This window comes from Pristiophorus japonicus, chromosome 4, assembly GCF_044704955.1.
Source record: "Pristiophorus japonicus isolate sPriJap1 chromosome 4, sPriJap1.hap1, whole genome shotgun sequence".
Taxonomy (NCBI): domain Eukaryota; kingdom Metazoa; phylum Chordata; class Chondrichthyes; family Pristiophoridae; genus Pristiophorus; species Pristiophorus japonicus.
This window is the reverse complement of record NC_091980.1, coordinates 272168308-272188857: the sequence shown is the minus strand read 5'-3', so window position 1 is coordinate 272188857 and position 20550 is coordinate 272168308. Positions and strand designations below refer to the sequence as shown.

General features: G+C 44.0%; 1 protein-coding gene across 1 annotated transcript in view; it reads left to right on the top strand.

Moving 5' to 3' along the window:
- Positions 1-20550, top strand: part of kcnh5b (potassium voltage-gated channel, subfamily H (eag-related), member 5b) — a 604928-nt gene that overhangs the window by 396667 nt on the left and 187711 nt on the right. The window contains 1 exon segment of the mRNA XM_070877933.1: positions 6585-6781. Within this exon segment, the coding sequence (XP_070734034.1) occupies positions 6585-6781 (197 nt within the window).

Genomic DNA, 20550 nt, shown 5'->3' with positions numbered 1-20550 from the left:
GCTATCCAGCCTAATCCCACTTTCCAGCTCTTGGTCCCTAGCCCTGTAGATTATGGCACCTCAAGTGCACATCCCAGCACCTTCCAAATGCGACGAGGGCTTCGGCTTCAACAACACTTCTGGGATTATAAATAAAATCAAAGTTACAATCCATAAAGGAATAATTATTATATAGTGGCCCTGAAATCCCGGTCTTTTGTTTCCTGCGGGAGCTCGCCAGAAAATGGCGAGAAACATAGAAACATAGAAATTAGGTGCAGGATCAGGTCGTTTGGCCCTTCGAGCCTGCACCGCTATTCAATAAGATCACGACTGATCATTCAACCTCAGTACCCCTTTCCTGCTTTCTCTCCATACCCCTTGGTCCCTTTGGCCGTAAGGGCCATATCTAACTCCCTTTTGAATATATCTAACGAACTGGCCTCAACAACTTTCTGTGGTAGAGAATTCCACAGGTTAACCACTCTCTGAGTGAAGAAGTTTCTCCTCATCTCGGACCTAAATGGCTTACCCCTTCTTCTTAGACTGTGATCCCTGGTTCTGGAACTCCCCAGCAACGGGAACATTCTTCCTGCTTCTAACCTGTCCAATCCCGTATGAACTTTATATGTTTCTGTGAGATCCCCTCTCATTCTTCTAAACTCCAGTGGATACAAGCCCAGTTGATCCAGTGTCTCCTCATATCTCAGTCCTGTCATCCCGGGAATCAGTCTGGTGAACCTTCGCTGTACTCCCTCAATAGCAAGAACGTCCTTCCTCAGATTAGGAGACCAAAACTGAACACAATATTCTAGGTGTGGCCTCACCAAGGCTCTGTACAACTGCAGTAAGACCTCCCTGCTCCTATACTCAAATCCTCTAGCTATGAAGGCCAACATGCCATTTGCCTTCTTCATCGCCTGTTGTACCTGCATGTCAACCTTCAATGACTGATGTACCATGACACCCAAGTCTCATTACACCTCCCCTTTTCCTAATCTGTCACCATTCAGATAATATTCTGTCTTCCTGTTTTTACCACCAAAGTGGATAACCTCACATTTATCCACATTAAACTGCATCGGCCATGCATTTGCCCACTCAACTAACCTGTCCAAGTCACCCTGCAGTCTCTTAGCATCCTCCTCACAGCTCACACCGCCACCCAGCTTAGTGTCATCTGCAAACTTGGAGATATTACATTCAATTCCTTCATCTAAATCATTGATGTATATTGATAAATAGCTGGGGTCCCAGCACTGAACCCTGCGGCACCCCACTGGTCACTGCCTGCCATTCTGAAAAGATGCGCACCTACCTTTTCCTGCTGTGTCCACCAGAGATCCCGATCCTGAGGCCTCCTCTTCTTGTGCAAAGGAGCGGGTTCATGTTGGGACGACCGTAGGTGTCACGTGGGCCTGGCCACCCAATCACGGTAAAGTATTTTCTCATTCATAGTAATAGGAGTTCTGTCAGTCCGAAACTCCTATTACCATGAATGAGAAACACTCCCAAATATCCAAACACTACATAGAAAAATTTAAAAAAATACCTCACATAAATACATTATAGAAATTAAAGTTGATAGAAACATTTTTGAAAAAAAATTCTGCCGAAATTTAAAAATAGTTTTAATTATGTTTTGAAATTACCCAAGTGGGCAGGGTTTTTAACATTAAAATGTGTTTTAAAAATTTTATTTTGATATGTTTTTGTATGTTTTAATACTCTTACACTGATAAAAGTGGGCTATGCGCCTGTTTTTACCAGGCGCAAGAGTTTGAAGGACTTTCGCAGGGCAAGAGATGGGCAAATAGCCCAATCTCTGCCATGGGGATGTCTTCTCCCCGAGATACGTGTGATCTGTCAAGCCAGAAACTTGACAGATCGGAAAAGCCAGTTTTTGGCGCATGCGCATAGTGCACTGAAAACTGGCTTTTGCGATGCCTTCCCGGGTCCATACACACTCCATATGGACCCGGGGAGGCCTGGATTTCAAGCCATAAATTCCACAGGTATTCAACAAAAAGTTGGAAAAACTGGCCATTAAATTCATGGAGTTACTGCTATTCCAAGTAGCAGTTCTCAAGTCAACTAATTCAATCTTCTAAACTACCAGATATTGGACTCCCTTCACACAAGATAACATACAGTTCTTTCTAGAGAGCCTTTTACTCAAAAAAAATCAGCCATTCAAATTCCAAAAGTTTAAACATTTCAAATAACCATTTTCCCACATGAGAAGTCAGGACCTCTGTCAAAGCTATATTAACAAGCCAAAGTCCTCAATACTGGATGTATTTGTAAGTCGTTAAAAAAAACCTTATTTATTCCTGTTGGCTTAGGGAGACCCAGGTTTGATTTCGAGGTAGGTGTAGAAAAATTTCCTCTTCAACCCTATGAATCTATGACTGCTACAATTGCCTTTTGCTTGAGCTTGTTTGGAACATAGTTAAACCTTTTGGATACTAAGGGAATCAAAGGATATGGGGATACTGCAGGAAGGTGGAGTTGAGGTGGAAGATCAACCATGATCTTATTGAATGGCGGAGCAGGCTCGAGGGGCCGAATGGCCTATGTCATATGTTCAGTATTTAATGGTGGATGAGCTAGATTGTCTCTAAGAGACAACTAGATAATAATGATAACTTTAAAGCTTTAGGTAAAACATTCCTTCAATAATTATGGTCGAGTGGCAGTTCTATGTCTATCCAGACAAATGACTCGTTTACAACACAATTTAAAAAAATTGTGAAATGATTGTGAATACTGTAAAATGAGGACAACTTAAATATGTTCACAAAATCAAAAAAAATTTAACATTGGGTTGATAGTTTCAGGTGCAAAAGGACTTTGCAAACTAATTTATGTAGAAAAGCATTGTAAGGGTAATTAGTTCGCATTACAACACAAATATACAGTTCTCTCCACTTGGATTTTCTTTGGCATGCAAGGCCAGCATTTCTTTTTCTTTATCCTTCTTGAATAATATGAGCTATGTCAAAATTCCTCAGCATGGAACTGTTTCAATTATATCAGCTCGTTAATTACATTTATAAAAACATGTTTTTATTTTGAATAAAGAATGAGATCCTAAGTCTGGCTTACAGCAGCTGTGATAGTACTTGAAATGAATTAGAAATAGCACTGCTGTAGCTGTAGAGCTTTTAGACTGAAACCACAGCGAACAACAGTGGAATATATTGGGCCAGAATTCACCCGTGAAAATAACCCATGAGCCTAATGGCACTCATCATTATTTATGTGCAAATGGCACAGCAATTTCAAGCAAGCGCACATGCGTAGTTAAATGCGAAAATCCAGATGTTGCTTTCCGAGATGCGCCACTCCACCGTAAGCTGCGGGAAAATAGCCTCTTGCCATCTGGCTCCCCATTCAAAGGTATTGAATGGCGTGAAGTTCCTATAGGGGGCACTGCACCATTTCAATGTCCCATTTTCAGCAACTTGCCGTGCAAAAGCTCATGGAAATTAAACGGACAAGGACAAGTCGAGCAAATGGCGGGCGCCGTCTATTCGCCGGTTTCAGTAAATCCTGGCCCATTGACTCGTATCGCATACTCTGCCGAGGAATAGTCACAACAGAACAACTGCCAATTACTATCCCGGTTCAAAGGCATGAGAATGAGAGTCACCCATTTTGTATAATGTAAACATATTAAGCATACAGTGCCATAAGTATGATTCTATTAATGTTTAAGACAATCAGGAAAATAGTCTTAATTACTTTCTTTTTACAAACTGTCTGCTATTGGGCTGAGTCTTTTAGCTAAAATCACGTCTGTTAAACAATGTGAATATAATTACAAATCAAGCACAGGCATAACAGATAATGAAAGAGACTATTTTTATAAAGGTCCTGTGATTAATTACGATTTTCGAACATGAATGCTTTCCTTTGCAATATTCTATAACAATAATAATGAAACATTTAATTACAGTTCAGAATCTGAGCTGATCCTGTTGTGCCACATTAGCAATTTGCCTGCTGCATTTAACAGTGAATGTATACTTTATGCTCCTTTTAAAAAATTATACTTACACACATATACAGTAATTAAAATATACAGGCACCAAAGCAAAGCAGATGCTAAAAAGTTATGTTTAATCTAGAAGCCTGTTTATTCCATATCTGCCACCATATAATCTATAATCTGGTCAGAGTTTGGGTAAGGCAGCATCCACATTCAGAACCAACAGTCCTGATTCAGTGATTACCACTCTATCATTTTGATAATTGAACATCCAGTTTTTACTGCATTTAAAAATGCTGTGTGCACATGTGAACAGTTCCATTTTCATGTTCATGTGTGAATAATGGAATCTAACCCTGTCCCCTATTTTACTCCCATCTAATTTTTCTCTGGGCAAAAAAAGACAATCTAGAAAGGGAAAGGGAGGAGCTATTTTAAAATGAACTGCTCATATGTGCATTGTGTTTTAGAATGCACATATAATTCCATGGCATATAAAATATATTTTAATACAGAAAGAATATGGCTATATATTAAAACTCTTGTATAATGCATGCACTTGCTGTCCACAATCTTTATTTCTGGTTGTTATGATTTCTGAGTAAGGTTTTTATGTCAGCATTTAAAATGTAAACTTGCTATCTCAATATTTATGATGGAAATTCGTATGTAATTTTTATAATGGGAACCTGCATGTAAATATTTCAGTCACATTTTGTTAACAAGTCAATTGAATCACTCAAAATGCTTTTTGTAATAACAATTTCCGCAGTAGTTGAAATTTCAAATGTCCTAAATAAGGTTTTAAACAAAGTAAAAATATCAAACAATCACATTTCACAATAACATTATAAAATGTATTCATTGAATTGTTTTGTTGTGTCCTTTAGAACCTTCATTTTTATCACTGAAAAGCCACTATTCTTCCAAAAATCTGGGCTTGATCATTTTGCCCAGAGCTTTGTCTCTGTTAGCTAAGTATAGAACTTGTAGTCTGAGCATGTGCAGTGTGCATAATCTTCCAGGATGCAGTTGTAGCAGTTAATCCAGCTCAATTACTAGATGTTTTTGTTCAGCTTCCAAGCATTTCTGTGTGGTTATTTTCCAAAATTAATTGAAGAAAAGCTTGAGAAAATATATCTAAAGCTATATTCAGATCATTTGCTTTAAGTGTGGTTTTTAAAAACATAGTAGAGAGAGTGCGTGAATGAGAGGACTTAACGGATTGTTTACACATCTGTTGCAGCTTTTGTTTGCATTCTATAAACTTCACAATGCATATTAAAATGGGAGAGAATCGTTCCTCTTCCTAATTTGATTTTTTTAATTAAAGATGAATTTTGAAAGCAAACAGATATTTTGTGATAGTTAGAAAATATAGACAAATGTAGAAAAATATTAACAGTTGTCAAAGAGGGAATATAAGACTGACAGAGACATAAGCAGATAAAGGGACAGATGGTCCCAAATTCCTGGGCTTGTGGTAGGAGGGAGGGGTGCTGCATCAGCAGTGCAATAAGGACGGTAGGACCTAGTCCCACTGATAAGTTCTTTAAGCATTACAGTATTCAGAGGAGGTAGGATGGCATCTTAAAAATATCTTCCTGCATATTTTCAGCTTGAAAAATGGTAAGGGATAAAAATTAAATATGAAACATAGAAACATAGAAAATAGGTGCAGGACTAGGCCATTTGGCCCTTCGAGCCTGCACCACCATTCAATAAGATCATGGCTGATCATTCACCTCAGTACCCCTTTCCTGCTTTCCATACCCATTGATCCCTTTAGCCGAAAGGGCCATATCTAACTCCCTCTTGAATATATCCAATGAACTGGCATCAATAACTCTCTGCGGTAGGGAATTCCACAGGTTAACAACTCTCTGAGTGAAGAAGTTTCTCCTCATCTCAGTTCTAAATGGCCTACCCCTTATCCTTAGACTGAAGGTAAAGGAATTTATATAAAATAAGGGCCACTTATTAATGGTTTTCATTAAATCATAGACAGTCGTGAAAATTGGTTCCCACAGCATCTGTAAAAATCGCAGAAAACCAAAATAAAAACATAATTTGACTCAGTCAGTCACTGTACATCAATAGCCGTGATCTTATCCATTACAGGACATAAGCAACCTATTATTATAAAAGAACAAATCCTCCAATGCACCTTGAGAAACATTGTGAGAGATTTTCTAGTATAAAATTCTATCCTTGCCTTTCAAACTGATAGCTGATAGTTGACACTGTTCAGTCAGTATGATTTCTGGGGGGAGGGTCCGCATTTCTTCAGTTTTAATTCCCTTCCCTTTTGTACTTGTCTGTGTCATGCGCCATTTCCCAGCTAAGAAAATGGGAAGTTAATCTACACCTAGCCTCCAGGCCATGGCACTTCTGATTAGAAAACTTGCTGTTGATTTCTTTCTTTATTTCACATACAAGACGGCCTGGCCTCAGCTTGATATTTCCCCCCACTGCTCATCAAAAATAAGGATTCCATCACATGAGAGTCAAAAATATAAATTAGTCGCTCACAATGAATCTCCTGTTTAAATATTAAAAAATAGAATTATGATTAATTTCGCTAACTGTTTTCCTTCCTAATATTTTTCAGGGAAGGGGGACGTGTTTGGAGATATTTTCTGGAAGGAAACTACCTTGGCTCATGCCTGTGCCAATGTACGGGCACTGACTTATTGTGACCTGCATATAATCCGCCGTGAAGCCTTACTGAAAGTCTTAGAATTCTATACACCATTTGCAAATTGTTTTTCACGAAACCTCATATTGACCTGCAATCTGAGGAAGAGAGTAAGTTGTTTTTTCAATATTATACATTCCTCGGTTTAAATTTAAGTTTTGATCTAATGGGTTACTCTTTTGCTTAACACTACATTCAATCTTGAAATTAGCTTTTTCTGTGTTATATATTTAATGGTTCTTGTTGTTGAAGGGAAATCTCAGACGGGAGAGAATTTCTGTTGAGCCGAACAACTGTCCAATTTCTCACTTCATGGCCCCCGAAATTCCAGGAGACATGATCCCAGTGGGTTGCACAGGATTGTGCCTGCTGATGCCCTCCAGCGCTTATCCCGGTATCATTTCCAGGATCAGCAGGAAGTTACCTAAATTTGTCTGACCCAAGCGGAGGCGTGGATCATTGTGGGCGCATCCCTGCAGCTAGCCTGCCCCATGCAGCCAGAGAATCCACCATCTGCTTGCTGTTTGGGAGGGGTTTTCAGATCTGCCCCCACCAACCCTGGCAATGTCTCCGGCAGCCCCCAGTATAAGGGGGCTGATCAAAAGCATTATTTTTTAAATTGCATCATTCTTCAGGGGCCCAGGTTGCTTGCCTGGCCTATATTCCCACAGCAGGGCCATTACGGGGCCATTATTATTTCATTCAACAGGGAAAGTCTCAAAGTGTATGTTTCCCATCCACTGAGAAGAGCCTTCAATTCGTGCAGAGAAATAGCGAGTGATCCTTTGGCCTCGGAGCATGATGTAACATGGCTAACCTTTGTCTGTGACATCATCCTTTGAAGACTAAATACTGCCAAAAATCTGTCCAGATTACTAAATTTAAGAATAAATGAAAATATTTGCTTTCAAGCACGTTTCTGTATGTAAATGAAATAACACTTTCCCTTTAAATAAAACAAAATGGCTTAATTTGCTTTCTGTAGTATCTGGACACCTTGTATAGAATTTTTGGCTGGGTGAATGATGTTGGTGCAGTGGAAGGTAACCAGATTTTAAATCGGTTTCCCACTGTTTGGATACAGTTATTGAGCAGTATTCGTGCTTACACTGTTACTGCTGTGGCGTGGCTCTGCTTATTTATGTTAATGATCCATGTAATGTCTTATTGCAGCAGTTTACTGCTGGGTCTCAAATTAAAAATAAGGGGGAAATTGGAACAGCTATTAATTTGGATGACAGCTGAGTTATCAGCAACAGCACAACAAAGATCCTGCCACATTCCTGGTTTTCTTCCAATTCTTGCCCGGAAGGTATTCTATGTTGAAAAGTGACAATGATTTGTTGAATAGTTTTATCTGTATCAACAGTATGGATTATCTTATATTTGTTGGGATTCATGATGCAGATTTTATTCAACTGGTCCAGCTGCTTTAATTGTGTGGGATTGTTGTCTTACTTCCTGTGTTATGCTTACAATTAGAACTTCTCAGAACCTTTTGGATCCCATGTCCCCTTGCTCAGCAACTTCACCTAGTTAATGAAAATATCATTCTGTACAAGTTTTGGTGGTATCTCTTCTGCTATGTATGATTTCTGGAACAGTTTTAGCAGCAACAATACCTGAAAAAATGTTCCAACGTCAAGAATGTACAAGATACTAAACTGAGCCAAATACACATCAAATACGTTTTATAGTCTGAAGTTCTAACTATTATGAATCTATGTTTGTGGTTCATTATTTTCTGAATTAAAAAAAATGTTACGGGCATTTTTCCATGACAAAGCATCTTCCTGTTTGCTGTGTTCCTACCACAGGGAGGTTACAGTAACAGTGACCTCAGTCTTTATTAAGACACTCCAGAGTGAGGAACAGGCCTTAGGGGCCGGCTTATATACTGTGCTCCTAAGGGATGCACTCCCTGGTGCCGGAACATGGGAGTGCATGCTTTACAGATACACAACATCACTCCCCCCCCAAAGTCAAAGTGAAAACTATTTACAAGGTGAGGCGGTCGGGAGCCTTTCTTTCCCTGGTGGACCGCCTCGGTACAAATGTCTGTTCTGGTGTGTTGGCTGTGCCCTCGCTGGGCTGGCGTGTTGTTGGCCCTGCAGGGCTGCTGGGTGAGCCTGGCCTTGCTGGGCTGTTGAGTGTGATGGGTTCAATTTCCTGGTCCGGGGTGGTGTTGTTGATCCTTTGGGTATGTGTTGTGGGCTCGAAAAAGGTGGTGTCTGCTGTGGGTTGTTCAGGGCACTCTGTGAACCGCAGCCTCGTTTGGTCCAGATGCTTTCTGCAAATTTGTCCATTGTCTAGTTTGACTACAAACACCCTATTCCCTTCTTTAGCTATCACCGTGCCCGCGATCCACTTGGGACCATGCCCATAGTTTAGCAGATACACAGGGTCATTCAGATCAATTTCCCGTGACACACTGGCGCGACCATCGTTTACATTTTGTTGCTGCCGCCTGCTCTCTACCTGATCATGTAGGTTGAGGTGAACCAGCAAGAGTCCGGTTTTAAGTATTGTTTTGAGTAGCTCAGCCGGGGGCACCTCTGTGAGCGAGTGGGGTCTTGTGCGTTAGCTGAGCAGTTCTCGGGACAGGCAGGTTTGGAGTGAGCCTTCTGTGACTCGTTTAAGGCTCTGTTTGATTGTTTGTACTGCCCGCTCTGCCTGCCCATTGGAGGCTGGTTTAAACGGGGCCGAGGTGACATGTTTGATCCCATTGCGGGTCATGAATTCTTTAAATTCGGCACTGGTGAAACATGGCCCGTTGTCACTGACCAGTATGCCAGGCAGGCCGTGGGTGGCAAACATGGCCCTCAGGCTTTCAATGGTGACGGTGGCGGTGCTTCTCGACATTATTTCACATTCAATCCATTTTGATAAAGCATCCACCACCATCAGGAACATTTTACTGAGAAACGGGCCCACATAGTCGACATGGATCCTTGACCATAGTCTGGAGGGCCAGAACCACAAATGTAGTGGTGCCTCTCTAGGCGCGTTGCTCAACTGAGCAAAGATGCTGCATTGCCGTACACAGGACTCTAAGTCAGAGTCGATACCGGACCACCACACGTGGGATCTGGCTATCGCTTTCATCATTGCTATACCCGGGTGTGTGCTGTGGAGATCTGAGATGAACATCTCCCTGCCCTTTTTTGGTAGCACTACGCGGTTACCCCACAACAGGCAGTCTGCCTGAATGGACAGCTCGTCCTTTCGCCGCTGGAACGGCTTGATTAGCTCTTGCATTTCAACGGGGATGCTGGCCCAGCTCCCATGCAGTTTTTTACTAGGGACAGCAGAGGATCTTGGCTGGTCCAAGTCCTAATTTGGATGGTCGTGACAGGTGATTTATCATTTTCAAATGCTTCCATGACCATTAACAAGTCTGCGGGCTGCGCCACCATCAACAAGTTTGCAGGCTGCGCCATTTCCAACCTCGTGGTGGGCAATGGTAGCCGACTGAGAGCATCCGTACAGTTCTCGCTGCCTGGCCTGTGGCGGATGGTATAGTTATACGCTGATAGCGCGAGTGCCCACCTTTATATGCGGGCTGAGGCATTAGTATTTATCCACTTGTTTTCAGCGAACAGGGCTATGAGGGGCTTGTGATCGGTTTCCAGCTCAAATTTGAGGCCAAACAGGTACTGATGCATTTTCTTTATCCCGAACACAGACGCTAATGCCTCTTTCTCAATCATGCTGTAGACCCTCTCGGCCTTAGACAAACTCCTGGAGGCATAGGCGACAGGTTGCAACTTCCCCGCAATGTTAGCTTGTTGTAATACACACCCAACTCCGTACAACGACGCGTCACATGCTAGCACAAGTCTTTTACACGGGTTATACAACACAAGCAGCTTGTTGGAGCATAAAATGTTTCTGGCTTTCTCAAAAGCAATCACTTGTTTTTTTTCCCCATACCCAGTTCTCACCTTTACGCAATAACACATGTAGAGGCTCTAAGAGGGTGCTTAACCCTGGTAGGAAGTTACCAAAATAGTTAAGTAGTCCCAGGAATGACCGCAGCTCCGTGATGTTCTGTGGCCTGGGCGCGTTCCTGATATCCTCTGTCTTGGCGTCTGTGGGCCGAATGCCGTCCGCCATGAACTTTCTCCCCAAAAACTCCACTTCTGTTACCATGAAGACGCATTTCGACCTCTTCAGCCGCAGCCCTACGTGATCCAGTCGCTGGAGGACCTCCTCCAGGTTTTGTAGGTGCTCGACGGTGTCCCGACCCGTGACCAATATGTCATCCTGAAAAGCCACCGTGCTTGGTACCGACTTGAGTAGGCTCTCCATGTTTCTCTGGAAGATCGCTGTAGCCGACCAAATTCCAAATGGGCATCTGTTGTAGATGAACAGTCCCTTGTGCGTGTTGATGCAGGTGAGGCACTTCGAAGACTCCTCCAGCTCCTGCATCATGTAGGCCAAAGTCAGGTCGAGCTTGGTGAACGTCTTGCCTCCTGCCAGCGTCGCAAATAGGTCATCTGCCTTAGGTAGCGGGTATTGGTCCTGAATCGAGAAATGATTAATAGCCATTCAATTTTATGTTTAGCATTATAGGTGAACATTTCATTGAAAATCTGTGCACCCCGTGTATTTCAGCATCAGCCTCCTCTCTCTGAGGCTCGAAATTGCTTTGATCCACCATGGAACAATCTTCCTCTGCCATGTGGTGGTTAGCAGGTTGGCTGCAAGCTTGTTGAAGGTGCTCCATTGTTCCACAGCTCTTGCAGACATACCCTTTGAAGCGGCATGAATAGGCTGAATGGAAGCCTCCACAACGCCAACAAGCTGTAAATTGCCTTGCATTCATCCTTTGTTGGGGACTCTGAGTCATCTGGGTCACCTGAGGCCTGCTGGCAGTTGCAGACTCGTGTTTTCTGCCTGTACATTTCTGCTCGCAAACACAGTTCCAGTTAATTTATGAACATTGCTAGCACTTGTGTGCTGAGAGATTTGTTTGGTGTTATCACTGGTGGACATAAACACCTGTGCTATCGCAATGGCCTTACTGAGGGTCGGTGTCTCTACAGTCAAAAGTTTTCGTAGGCTGGTCTCGTGGCCAATGCCCAGTACAAAATGGTCTCTGAGCATTTGCTCTAGGTAGCCATCAAACTCACATTGTCCTGCAAGTCGCCTTAGCTCGGCGATGTAGCTCGCCACTTTCTGACCTTCAGATCACTGGCACATGTAGAACCGATACCTCGCCAACAGCATGCTCTCCCTCAGGTTAAGATGCTCCCGAACCAGTGTACACAGCTCCTCATATGACTTATCTGTGGGTTTCACCGGAGCCAGAAGATTCTTCATGAGGCTGTAGGTCGGTGCCCCACAGACCGTTAGGAGGACCGCTCTCCTTTTTGCAGCGCTTCCTTCCCCGTCCAGCTTGTTGGCTACAAAGTACTGGTCTAACTGTTCGGCATAGGCTTACCAGTCCTCACCCTCCGAGAACTTCTCCAGGATGCCCACAGCTTGCTGCATCTTTGCATTGGATTTGTATACTCATCGCCAGTTGTTGTGTTCCTAACACAGATGAGACTGCACACGGGGAGCTAAGTTACAGTGACCTCAGTCTTTATTAAGACACCCCAGAGTGAGGAACAGGCCTTAGCGTCTGGCTTATATACAGTGCTCCCAAGGGATGCTGGGATCCCTTGGGACTTCAGGGGATGCACTCCCTGGTGGTGGTACATGGGAGTACATGCCTTACAGATACACAACACTGTTCACTTTACCTGATTTGAAAACAGAGCAAAGTGCAATGATGTCCTTGACGAAATGGCATCACCTTCTCTGCAGCTATGCTCACAAAGAAATCAAAAAAGGCCACTGCATGAGTTCACAATACTATAAAACTTGTCCTTGTGACAACATGGTGAACTTTGATGGAGTTTGTGAGAAAACAACTTGCCTAAAAACTCCCTAATGTGGTGACTAACTGCCTTTAAAACTTCTATTGAAGTACAGTCCTGTGTTGTGGCTCTTTAGTCTTAAAACTGCAGCAAAGACTATTGATTATGCAAATAGAATTAAAACATTCCAAACCTTGTTATAGATATCTGCCAGCAGAATGGTGAAATAGAAAATAATTGATACCTGGGAGTGATTGCAAGGCAGTGTTCTAATTGAGGGATACAGATAACATGTATAATATTATAAACCATCAGGTTGAAGCTCAAGCAGTTAATAACTATCATTTTGAAACACATCATTAAATTACAGCCTTGAAATCATTCCTTGCCAATTGGTACTTTTCATAACTATATGCTGTTTTAATTTTATATGGGCCTGTTGTTTGACTTTGGGTGAATTTTTATGATAGTAGCACATATCATTACTAACTGCAACTGTCAGTGCACACCAGGTCACTGGTGCACAATGATATTCTGATGCAAGGGTTAAGTATATCCTTGCTGCAAGCTTCTCAATAAATTATTTGCAGTTCTGCAGTTGATTATCGAAAATTCTATTCTTTCTGTTTAATATAGATCTTTAAAAGCATGTTCCTGTGTGAGATTAGTTTAAATACTTCTGCATAAATTGTACTCAATGTTTCTGAAATATAGGTTTTATTATCTTATTTGAATAATGTTACTATCTTATTTAAACTTATTGTAGGCGGAGAATCACCAGCGATGGCTTTTCTTCCTGCCCCCAGTTTATTACCTCCAGAGTGCCCCAAGGATCTATCCTTGTTCCTCTCTTCTTCCTTATCTACATGCTGTCCCATGGCGACATCATCTACAAATATGGGGTTGGCTTCCTTGTGCAGACTGAAAACACTCAGCTCTACTTCTCCACCAGCTCTCTTGACCCCTCCACTCATCATCATCATAGGCAGTCCCTCGAAACGAGGATGACTTGCTTCCACACCAAAAAAGGATGAGTTCACATGTGTTTCAATGAAGGACCTAATATTCCAGGTCCGGAACTACATCCTGAAGGGTGGAAGATGCCTGTGCGTGGATTTTTTTTAACATGTGGTGGCTGTTGCACACCAGCCACCGCACGGGCTTGACAGAGCTAAGTCTTGGTCTAGTGGCAAGGGTTATCCAAGACGATTGGAGACCAGCTCTGCTGCACGGACCTAGTACGCACATATATCGCAGTGTGGGCTGGCCCGTGCTGCCACTGGGCCCCTGGCCCTGAACTCACGCCTCTCCTGGGCCCCGATCACATCCCTCTACAGTTTCTCGCCACTCGTGCTATACCTGCCCACGCTCGAATCACCAACCTGGACCTTGACGACGTCACTCTTCACTGCTGTTGCCCTCCTGCACCAGCTCGCGCTGCTCCCTGAAGTGGTGTGCCTCCACGCTGCTCCCAGGCTGCCGCACCTCCCCTCCACTGCCTCTGTGTTGTCAGACTGTTCGTCCAAACATCCAGTTTTGGATGAGCCGCAATTTCCTTCAGCTAAACATTGAGAAAACCAAAGTCATTGTCTTCAGCTCCTGCCACAAACTGTGCACCCTTGCCATTGATTCCATTCTCTCCTGGTCATGGTTGCAAGCTGAAACAGACTGTTCACACACTTGGCATCCTATTTGTCCCTCTCTAACTCTAATCCTGCTCCAGCCCTACAACTTCCATTCGCCAACTCTCTGTTCCTCTGACTCTAGCCTCTTGTGCATCCCCTCCTCCTTGCTCCACCATTGGTGGCTGTCCCATCATACTTTGTAATTCCTTTCCTAAACCTCTGCCTCTCCACCCTCACCTCCTTTAAGGCCAACCTTAAAACCCACCTCTTTGACCAAGGTTTTTCCCACCTAATATCTCAATTTTTCTGATGACACCTCTGTGAAGCATTTTGGAATGTTTTCTACATTAAAGGCTGTATATAAGTTGTTGCTCTGCATGGGTGGCACTACTGATTGAATTGACACATTTGAAATAATACGATAGTTCAGGGTAGCATATGGTGCTCTACAAAGAAATTTGTACTAAAAGCTCTACTAGGAGTTTTATGTTCATGGAATATTCAGAATAGCATAATGACAGAAAGTCTCAGGCTTTCCTTCACTGCAGCCACTTAGGGATTAAGAATCTTTCATATTCATGAGTACCCACTGTACATGGCACATAAACCCACTGTCACAAATAATATACCCTGTAGTGACTCACTGAACCATGATTATTGACAAGACAATTGAAATTAAAAATATTTGCATATTTGATTAATCTAAACCTAGTCTTGTTGCAGCAGAAAAGAATCTATGAACTGAAAAAGTACTGGCAATTAACCTTTCCTATCATTATTAATGGAAACATTAGTTGGTTGATTTCTAAAGAGTATCTGTTCATGCTGTTCTTACTAATACTTAATTGTGTAAGTTGCAATCAGCACGTTAATTGTTTGACATCATCGGAGTACATCACTAAAGACAGCCATATTTTGTGGAACTGCAAGTTAGTAGTACCAAGAAGGAAATGCCCAGTGGAGTATAAAACACATGTCTGTATGCCATTTCAACACTTTATACTATTTCCTGATTATTTCCTGCTCTCCCATCGTCAGTAAATCTAAATTCATAGCATATAATTAGATACACAAGTCTCCAAAACACTAAACTCTCTGTATCCCTCCTCCATTACCAACAAAAGCACAGTCCTTAGGATTCACACACACACACACTAACAGCGCAGACATTGCTTCAATTTCTCCTCGCTTCACCTCTCAGTCCTTCCCTTCCCAACTCCTCGTTCTTTCGTTTGATTTTACCCAACTATTCTTTTCTTTCTTTTCAGCCTGACTTCTCATTAGCAATTTGCCTTGCTACTTCCTTATAGCAAGAGTCTACATTGCTGTCACTGCCCGCACTTTAAAAGTCATGCCAAATTACAGCAGAAAGGCCCTTTTTTGGGAGAAGCCAAGAATTCAGTTCAGGGTTGCTGGACTATCTTATCTACCAGTCTTTTCCTGAAGTATTAGCAGCACACACTATAGGGGTGTGCCTCTTACCGTGAGCATACATTGGGCAAAAATGTATGTGAAATTAGTTGGAATTGAAAGGTGTTGACTCCTGGTTCACATAGATTATCACATGTAGGTGGAAAAGACACATAAGAGCAAACCCAAAATCTGTTATTCCTGTGCTAAACAGCCAGCATCTCCATCAAATTGTCTACATTGTCCTTAATACCTTCACTGATATTTCTAAGGAGACTCTTGAAACAGAGGAGAGGCAAAGCAAGATGATTGAAGCTGTGGGTGAGGGAGGCATAGGTGAATCTTCAAGTACAAGGACATGAAGTAATTCAAGATGCTACCAGAGCACGATGGAAGACAGTCAAGAAAAAAAGTGCAGAAGTTGTTAAAAAAGATGGCTTTTTCCTCGTGGCTCACTCCCTAATGTGCAACTGTGTCATACAGACCAGGAAGATCTCTGTGCCGAGATAGCTGATGATGAAAGGAGTGTTACAGTTGGCCTCATTACGCCTGGACTTAGCGACTGGGGGTGGGGGGGGAGGGCGGGGGGAATCAGCTAGGGTTCTGGCTGTGAAGTGCATCCCAGCGACTCTCGCTAGAAAATAGGGAACAGAACTAGGTTTAACCAAACTGGTAGCAATACGGTGGAGGAGAATTTCCTGGAGTGTATAAGGGATGGTTTTCTAGATCAATATGTCGAGGAACCAACGAGAGAGCTGGCCATCCTAGACTGGGTGTTGTGTAATGAGAGAGGATTAATTAGCAATCTTGTTGTGCGAGGCCTCTTGAGGAAGAGTGACCATAATATGGTAGAATTCTTTATTAAGATGGCGAGTGACACAGTTAATTCAGAGACTAGGGTCCTGAACTTAAAGAAAAGTAACTTTGATGGTATGAGATGTGAATTGGCTAGGATAGACTGGTGAATGATACTTAAAGGGTTGATGGTGGATAGGCAATGGCAGACATTTAAAGATCACATGGATGAACTTCAACAATTGTACATCCCTGTCTGGCGTAAAAATAAAATGGGGAAAGTGGCTCAACCGTGGCTAACAAGGGAAATTAGGAATAGTATTAAATCCAAGGAAGAGGCATATAAATTGGTCAGAAAAAGTAGCAAACCTGAGGACTGGGAGAAATTTAGAATTCAGCAGAGGAGAACAAAGGGTTTAATTATGAGGGGGGAAATAGAGTATGAGAGAAAGCTTGCAGGGAACATAAAAACTGACTTCATTAGCTTCTATAGATATGTGAAGAGAAAAAGATTAGTGAAGACAAATGTAGGTCGCTTGCGTTCAGAATCAGATGAATTTATAATGGGGAACAAAGAAATGGTAGACAAATTGAACAAATACTTTGGTTCTGTCTTCACAAAGGAAGACACATATAACCTTCCGGAAATATTAGGGGACCGAGAGTTTAGCGAGAAGGAGGAACTGAAGGAAATCCTTATTAGTCAGGAAATTGTGTTGGGGGAATTGATGGGATTGAAGGCCGATCCTCAGGGCCCGATAGTCTGCATCCCAGAGTACTCAAGGAAGTGGCCCTAGAAATAGTGGCTGCATTGGTGGTCATTTTCCAACATTCTATAGACTCTGGATCAGTTCCTATGGATTGGAGGGTAGCTAATGTAACCCAACTTTTTTAAAAAGGAGGGATAGAGAAAATGGGGAATTATAGACTGGTTAGCCTGACAACGGTAGTGGGAAAAATGTTGGAATCAATTATTAAAGATGTAATAACATCGTATTTGGAAGGATCAGTCCAAGTCAACATGGATTTATGAAAGGGAAATCATGCTTGACAAATCTTCTAGAATTTTTTGAGGATGTAACTAGTAGAGTGGACAAGGGAGAACCAGCGGATGTGGTGTATTTGGACTTTCAAAAGGCTTTTTGACAAGGTCCCACACAAAAGATTAGTGTGCAAAATTAAAGCACATGGTATTGGTAATGTATTGGTGTGGATAGAGAACTGGTTGGCAGACAGGAAGCAAAGAGTAGGAATAAACAGGTCCTTTTCAGAATGGCAGGCAGTGACTAGTGGGGTACCGCAAGGTTCAGTGCTGGGACCCCAGCTATTCACAATATATATTAATCATTTAGAGGAAGGAATTGAATGTAATATCTCCAAGTTTGCAGATGAAACTAAGCTGGGTGGCAGTGTGAGCTGTAAGGAGGATGCTAAGAGGCTTCAGGGTGACTTGGACAGGTTAGGTGAGTGGGCAAATGTATGGCAGATGCAGTATAATGTAGATAAATGTGAGGCTTTCGACTTTGGTGGCAAAAACAGGAAGACAGAATATTATCTGAATGGTGACAGATTAGGAAAAGGGGAGGTGCAATGAGACCCGGGTGTCATGGTACATCAGTCATTGAAACTTGGCATGCAGGTGCAGCAAGCTGTGAAGAAGGCAAATGGCATGTTGGCCTTCATAGCGAGAGAATTTGAGTATAGGAGCAGGGAGGTCTTACTGCAGTTATACAGAGCCTTGGTGAGGCCACACCTAGAATATTGTGTTCAGTTTTGGTCTCCTAATCTGAGGAAGGACATTCTTGCTATTGAGGGAGTGCAGCGAAGGTTCACCAGACTGATTCCCGGGATGGCAGGACTGATATACGAAGAAAGACTGGATCGACTAGGCTTATATTCACTGGAATTTAGAAGGATGAGAGGGGATCTCATAGAAACATATAAAATTCTGATGGGATTGGACAGGTTTGATGCAGAAAGAATGTTCCCGGTATTGGGGAAGTCCAGAACCAGGGTCACAGTCTAAGGAATAAGGGGTAAGCCATTTAGGATCGAGATGAGGAGAAACTATTTCACTCAGAGAATGGTGCACCTGTGGTGTTCTCTACCACAGAAGGTTGTTGAGGCCGGTTTGTTAGATATATTCAAAAGGGAGTTAGATGTGGCCCTTATGGCTAAAGGGATCAAGGGGGATGGAGAGAAAGCAGCAATGCAGTACTAAAGTTGCATGATCAGCCATGATCACATTGAATAGTGGTGCAGACTCGAAGGGCCAAATGGCCTACTCCTGCACCTATTTTCTACGGGGCCAAGTTTCGGCCTGAGTTGCTCCTGTTTTTTTGGAGCAACTGGTTTAGAATGGAGTACCTTAGAAATTGCAATTCTCGGCATTTAGTTTGCTCCAGTTCTAGTCAGTTAGAACAGTTTCAGTTTGGAACAGATTTTTTTTTTCCAAAAGGGGCGTGTCCGTCCACTTACTTTCATTTGAAAGTTTAGGCAGTGAAAACTTACTCCAAACTAACTTAGAATGGAGTAAGTGTAGATTTTTGTACGCTCAGAAAAACCTTGCCGACACTTAGAAAATCAGGCGTAGGTTACAAATCAGGCGTAGGGAATGGGGACGGGGGGGTTAAATGGAAGTTTACAAACATTAAACACTTCAGTTTTACAAATAAAGAGCCATCATCAATAATAAATGATAAATACATCAATAAATCAACCAATAACTTAATCAAAAAAAATTAATAAAAAATGAAAAACATTTTTAAAATCAATAAATAAGACATTTTCTACTTACCGACTGCAGCACCGGGAGTCCTCCACCAGCATGCTGGGATGCCCCCCCCCCCCCCCCCCCCGCAGTGTGTCTCTGACAGTGTCTCTATCTCTCTGTCTGTCTGTGTGTGTGTCTCTCATTCTCTGTCTGTCAGTGTCTGTGTTTCTGACAGCGAGGGGAGGGGAAGGAGTGGGGTGGAGGGGGGGGAGGAGGAGGGAGGGGGAGGGAGAGGGAGGGAGGGGGAGAAGAGAGGGAGGGGGAGAAGGGAGAGAGGAGAGGGAAGCTGAACGAGCCTGGCCCGGCCGGGCCCAAGACTTCGGGCGGAACCCGCCCCCAGCACCGGATAGGTAGGTGGCCGGGGGTCGGGTCGGGTCCGGAGGGGTGGAAAGTGGGAGTCGGGTCAGGTCCGGGAGCGGAGCGGGAGTCGGGTCGAGTCCGGGGCGGGAGAGTGGGAGTCGAGTTGGGTCAGGTTGGGTCCGGGGGGGTAAGGGGGGGAGCGGGAGTCGTGTCTTGGGGGGGAGCGGGGGTCGGGTCTGGGGGGTAGCGGGAGTCGGGTCGCGGGGGGAGTCGAGTCGGGTCCGGGGGGGGGGGAGCGGGAGTCGGGTCGCGGGGGGAGTCGAGTCGGGTCCGGGGGGGGGGGAGCGGGAGTCGGGTCGGGGGGGGGGGAAGTCAAGTCGGGTCCGGGCGGGGGAGTGGGAGTCTAGTCGGGTCGGGTCTGGGTGGGGCTGGGGGGGGGGGGGGGAGCGGGAGTCGATTTGGGTTGGGTCCGGGGTCGGCGGGGTGGGTGGGGGTGCGGGAGTCGGGTCGCGGGAGGAGTCAAGTCGGGCCCGGGGCAGGGGGAGTCGAGTCGAGTCCGGGGGGGTGTCGGGTCGGGATGTGGGGGGGTGGGGTGTTTGAGAGAGCCAGCTGAAGGGAGGAAGCAGGAGCTGGGCATGGGAGGTGCAGTCTGATCCACGCCGCCACAGTGAGGCCATTCGGCCAGGGCTAGGGGCTGCGTGCTTGGACCCCTCCCACACAGTTTCGGGCGCCTGGAGCTACTGCACATGCGCGCCCACTGTAGCGCCTGTGCAGAGGTCCCGGCACTGTTTTCAGCGCAGGGACCTGGCTCCGCCCCCCACAGCTCGTGCTGCGCTGCGCCCAGCTTCAGAGGACCTGCAGGGAGCCGGAGAATCTGTAAGTATTTTTTAGGCGCACTTTCTGGCGTCCAGGTCGGGGCTGTGCTGTTCTAGGCGCAGCCCGAAACTTGGGCCCTAAGTTTCTATGCTTATGTGTTTCGTGGTGATGCTTCGCATTGTCAAATAGCCTGCAATGTCTAGGCTTGAGTGATGAACAGCCATTTTTGAACAAGATATCGAAGGGTGGTTGGCTCCTGTTGATGCACGAGCCAGCATAAGTCAGCAGCTTCA